Raw genomic sequence first — 5,167 nt, 5'->3', positions numbered from 1 at the left:
CACCTTGGGAGCAGGGATACCCTCCCTTTGCCATCACCCTGACTCCCCCCAGGGACACAGGTCCCCATCCCTGCAGGCACACACACTGTGCCAGGCACAGCCTCACACACCCTCTCCCCCCTCCCCAGCCCGCTCCCCCGGTGGCCCTGGGGACTAGCATGGATGCCTAACTTATCCCTGGTTTCAGGGGGAGCTCCAGCCTCTCACCCCTGCTTCCCAATGCCTGAATGCCTGACTGCCTGCACCCTGCTGCCCTCACTCCCTGCCTGTGTGTGATGCCCCCCCCCCCCAACCCCTGCCAGCCCCTCCCTGGCAGACCTTTTCCCCCAGACACCACCCCACGCCAGGGAGGGATGACCCAGGTGATGGGGTAGCTGGGGGAGGACTCTATGGGGTGGTGGGGACACACATGGGGGTTTCCTTCACTGCAGACAGGTCACACCAACACCTCCCACTCCCCGGCCATGCAGGAGGTCATGGCCACCCTGCAGAGGGGACAGGTGCTGGTGTGCCTCGCCCGGCACCGATGGTCACTCTCGGCTCAGGGTGCACCAGGCAGCTGCAGGGGGAACGGCACCAGAGGGTCACCCCTGCCCAGTCCCGTGTCACTCTGACCCCCACCCTGTCCCAACCAGCCCAGCCTGTGCTGTCCTCCACCCTGTGCCCTGTGCCCACCCCTGCTCCCCAACAACCAGAGGGATGCTGGCTGCCCAGGGGTCCCTGTCCCCCACCCTGCAGTGCAGTTGGCCTCCTACCTGGCACAGACACACTGGAGATGGCCTCGGGCTGGCTCAGTGTGTCCACCTTGACGTGCTGGAAGCCCTTGCAGGTAGCACTCTGCAGGTGCCTGCACCCAGGTGGGAGAGAATGGGTTGTCACCCCATGCTCCCAGAAACACCATCCCAGCCCCCCCATACTCCCATGGGCTTTAGCAGAGACTGTGCCAGCAATCCTGCTCACTTCCCCTTGGGCAGAGCACCCTGCCATGGTTCAGGACAGTGGGACCTTCCATCCCCACATCCAAAGACATCCTCAGGTAGAAGGCATAGAGAGACCCACCCCAAACCCCCTGTCCTGTTTACAGGGACAGCCCTTGGACAGGCAGACAGCTCCTTGGCCCTGCCATTAGACAGTGGACCGAGCTTGAGGCTCAGCAGCTCCAACAACCCTCCATGCCAAGAACCCTTCCAAAAAAAAAAAAGGGCTTTTTGCAACCCCTCCCTTACCTCTTCCAGTCTTCTTCGGTCTCCCAGAACTCATAGACAATGAAAGTGACCCCATCAGGCAGCTTCACTGCAGTGATGCTGACAGAAGCAGGGAGAGGGGGTGAGCCCCCAACATGGGCCATCCCTTCTCCCTCAGCCTCTGCAGCCACAGACATACTGTAGGGTAGGCTACTGAGGGGTGACCCAGCCCCAGCAGCCCAGTTAAGGAGAGCCCCCCCCAACCCCAGTACTTCCCAGCCCATGCAAAATGGTGTTGGTGGCAAGCATGACTACATTCCCAATCCTGTCTGGTTTGCCTCAGTCCTTCACTTGGTGGGGTTAGGGTTAGGGTTAGGGTGCAAGGGCAGCTGGTCACCCTCTGCCCCCTCCCCCATGTCCCCCCAGTCTCCCCAGTGTGTGGCTGCTGGGGGTCACCACTGGAACCCACTGGAAGCAGTCCCGCTCCCCGGCCACGCTCTTCAGGTACTGCTTCAGGGAGCTGCAAAACTCGCCCAGGTGCTTGTGTGACACCGTCATCTCGTTCCGCACCAGGAGGAGGTACTGCCGGACCCCCAGAACACAGCGACATGTGAGACCTGAAAACACAGTGACCCCCTCCCCCCAGTCTGGCCCCATGCTGCAGGGACACCCCAGCACCCACATGTGCTGGGCACACTCACCGTGCAAGCTGTGCTCTCGCTGTCCGACAGCCGCTGGTGCAGGTCAAACCAGAGCGTCTGGGAAAACGGGAATTAGCAGGGGTGGTAGGTTAGCTAAGGCTGTGTGTCCCTCCCTGCTCACTGGGTTTCTGGCCCCCGCACTTGGCATGACTGGCTGTGCCCCCTTCTCTGCAGGGGATGGCTCCAATAGCTGTTTGTTCCTTTGTGCCCTCTGGTCAGGACCCTCTGCAAAAGCTTCTGGTGCTCTCAGCACAGCCAAAATCCCCAACACCATGTCCTCATCCCAGCCCCAAAACAGCTGTCACCTTTTCATGGTCCTTGAATTTTCCCTAGGATGGCAGGACCAGGAGTACCCTCTTCCCCTCACTCCTTCCTAGTCCTGTCACACTCTTAGCCCTCTAGCAGCCATAATCAACATTTTTCTGTCCTCAAACTTGCTGGCACCTCTCTGCTCTGTATGTGGACACAGCACCACTTTCCCCCTGTCCCCTTCTGCCCTGGAAGTGCAAATTAGGAGGATTTCAGAAACGTCTCTTGCACAGCAACACTTCTCTTTCAATCCCTAGATGGAGTCAGACCACCTCAGCAAGAGAGATTGCCTTTTCCCTTATGTTTTTTTCATGTTTAAATAAACTCAGTTAATTGTTCCACATTCCATAGCTGCCATCAGCTCATCAGAAAGAATATCCTCCAGCACCACTAGCAATCCAGCTCCTCACCATGGCCCATGCACACACAGCATTGGGAAGGGCACAGCTACCTCTTGGCCACCTCTGCCCCAACCAGGGCAAGGGAATGATGGGGCTGCAGGGACACCCAAAAGACAGCCCCACATAAGGAAACACTGACCCTTACCTTGTCCTCCAGCTTGCCAATCAGCTTGGCCAGCCTGTTGATCTGTCCCTCCAGTCCCTCTGCCTTGCTGTCAGGGGAACCTGCATAGAGACAGGAGGCAGTGATGGAATGAGAGGCACCTATGGACACTCCCCAAGAGCCTTGTCCTGCTGCTGGGACCTCAGCTCCCATCCCTGAGCACTCTGAGCCATCCCAGGCAAACAGTGCTTACCTGTCTGGAAGGTCTTTCCATGCTCCCTGGGGACCATCCAGGTGGTGGAAGAGTAGCTGGGCACAGGGCTGTCATACCAAGTGTCACTCAGGTCATGGCCAGCCTTGCTGGGGTAGTGCCTGCAATCAGAGAGCACACAGGCTGTCAGGATGGCAGTGCTGGGCACATACAGTGCAGCATAAGCCAGTCCAGGGCAGCCAACATGAGAGCATCCTTTCTGGATCATGCCAGACCCCTTGGAAAGCAGCAGTGCCCACACTGTGCCCTTGCAGTGCAGCCTTCCCTCCTGTACAATCCTTTGGTATCACCCAGTGTGGGGAGTGGGTCAGAAATAGAGCAATATCAATGGGCTCCTCCCAGCAGCCATCACTTTTCTTTCCTGCTTAAGGAACACTGCTGGCTGGCTGTACCTTACTGGGGCTGTCCAATGGCACTAACATACAGGAAAAATTGCTCTCACAAGGGTAGCACACAAGCTGCCCATGAGCAGAGATGCCTGGTCATGCATCCAACCAACATGCTGCAGCTGCACTTCTGGACAATGGAGATGTGTCCACTGTGGCATTTCCTTCACCCTATTTTTTTTCTCTGGGGCTACAAAGCCCATTTGGCCTGGGGGTTGCTCAAAGCTCCATCCAAACCTGCCTCAAACACTTCCATGTATGGGGCATCTCTTGATATCCATGCAGCTCCCAGCTGGAGACAATATGCTGAGTGCTGGGAAGCCAGTAGTCACCAAACCAGCCAACATCTTCCTGCCCTTCTGTCCTTCTCCTGGCACTGGGCTCCTCCAAAGCACAGCCATGGGATGCCCTTTCCCCAGCTACCCCAGGCAACCGGCACCTTCAGTGCCACAGAAAAATGCCCAGGCTGCTGTTGTCCCCAAAATTCAGACAGTGTGGACTTGATCATGCACGGGAACAAGATGAGTGGATCTGGTCCTGAAGCACATTCCCAAGATAAGGAAGCTAGAACAGCAATAAAGGTGACAGGAACATCCCTTCACTACAGGCTGTGCAATAATCCCACTGCCAATGCTAGATAATCCCCCATCAATAGGCAGGAAATTAGGCAAGAACAGACAGAGATTTATTTTAATCACAATTTAATGAGGTGTCTCAAGCTTGGACCTCTGCTTTCACACTTTGTTCTACAGCCCTTTATTTTGGTGCTTATTAGGCCACGTCTTTGTACTGGTGTGCATGAACAAGATACTTTTTTTTGGTGGGATTTATTTTTCTTTTTGGATCTTATCTTCATGAGAAAACAAATATAATACTCATTATGAACTGGGCCCACACATGAGCAAATAAAAGCCAGCAATGTATTTCATCTGCTCTAATTGCACCACCTGATGTTGGATTTGTTTTCTCCTCATTGTTTCCCAGGAGCTCCTACATTTTTTGTACAAGGTTTGCCACAAAAAGAGGAGAAGAAAGAGATTGAGATGATGAAAGCCACAGCATTCTGCTAGAAAAGCTGGTGAGATGGCACCAGAGCTGCCCAGGGGGGTCCCAGAAATTGATGTCCCAGCAGGGAACTGAGATTTTTCACACTCTGTGGTCCATGTGCCTTGAGTCCTCCCTGCCTGCCCATGGCTTGGGGAAGCCAAGATAACCCTTCCAAGCATCCTGAGGCCTCCTGGCTTGCAGGTATGGAGGAGAGGGATTAGCTTCATGAGCATCTGACAGCAGTATCCGTGGCAACCTGTCCTGGTTACAAGCAATCCCATGCACCCAGAACTGCCCCTTGTTTGCATGCCCCCACACTACACTGTTCGTGGGCAAAAGGGTGTGACAACCCACCCTTACAGAGGTGGAAGCACCTGTGATTTGTAAATGCTCATGGATGAAATGAACAATAAAAGTCAGAAGGTCTGACAACAAGGTGCTTCCTCCTTCTTAAGGGTAGGTTGTCACAAGGGGTTAAGAAGGACCCTGAGGGCTCTGGGAGCGTAAGGCACAGGGCAGGACAGAGTGGTGGAGAAAATCCCCAAGAGCTATCAGGAAGCCAGGAAGGGAGGCAAAGAGAAAGGCAGCTACTTGCTCAGCTCTCATTTGCTCCCACACAGTGCATGCTGCATTTCCCTTGCCCTGCAAAAGCATCTCCCTCCACCCTCCTGCACCAGAGAGCAGGGCAGGAGGTGCTGCTGACCTGGTGGGGTTGGTTTGCTCGTCGATGGCATCCACAGCACTCTCCACAGAGCTCAGCAGTGA

At 55.4% G+C, this 5,167-nt stretch overlaps 1 protein-coding gene across 1 annotated transcript in view; it reads right to left on the bottom strand.

The window, feature by feature from the left end:
* Positions 1 to 361: 361 nt before the first annotated feature.
* Positions 362 to 5,167, bottom strand: part of NECAB2 (N-terminal EF-hand calcium binding protein 2) — a gene marked incomplete at its 5' end in the record, with an annotated part of 38,788 nt that continues 33,982 nt past the window's right edge. The window contains 8 exons of the mRNA XM_009077451.1: positions 362 to 559; positions 756 to 847; positions 1,227 to 1,304; positions 1,654 to 1,766; positions 1,886 to 1,942; positions 2,741 to 2,820; positions 2,952 to 3,070; positions 5,106 to 5,166. Coding sequence (XP_009075699.1) covers positions 531 to 559; positions 756 to 847; positions 1,227 to 1,304; positions 1,654 to 1,766; positions 1,886 to 1,942; positions 2,741 to 2,820; positions 2,952 to 3,070; positions 5,106 to 5,166 — 629 coding nt within the window. The remainder of the gene's footprint in view (positions 560 to 755; positions 848 to 1,226; positions 1,305 to 1,653; positions 1,767 to 1,885; positions 1,943 to 2,740; positions 2,821 to 2,951; positions 3,071 to 5,105; position 5,167) is intronic.

The sequence above is a fragment of the Acanthisitta chloris genome, unplaced genomic scaffold, assembly GCF_000695815.1.
Source record: "Acanthisitta chloris isolate BGI_N310 unplaced genomic scaffold, ASM69581v1 scaffold20900, whole genome shotgun sequence".
Lineage (NCBI taxonomy): Eukaryota > Metazoa > Chordata > Aves > Passeriformes > Acanthisittidae > Acanthisitta > Acanthisitta chloris.
This window is presented reverse-complemented; position numbering and strand designations above follow the sequence as displayed.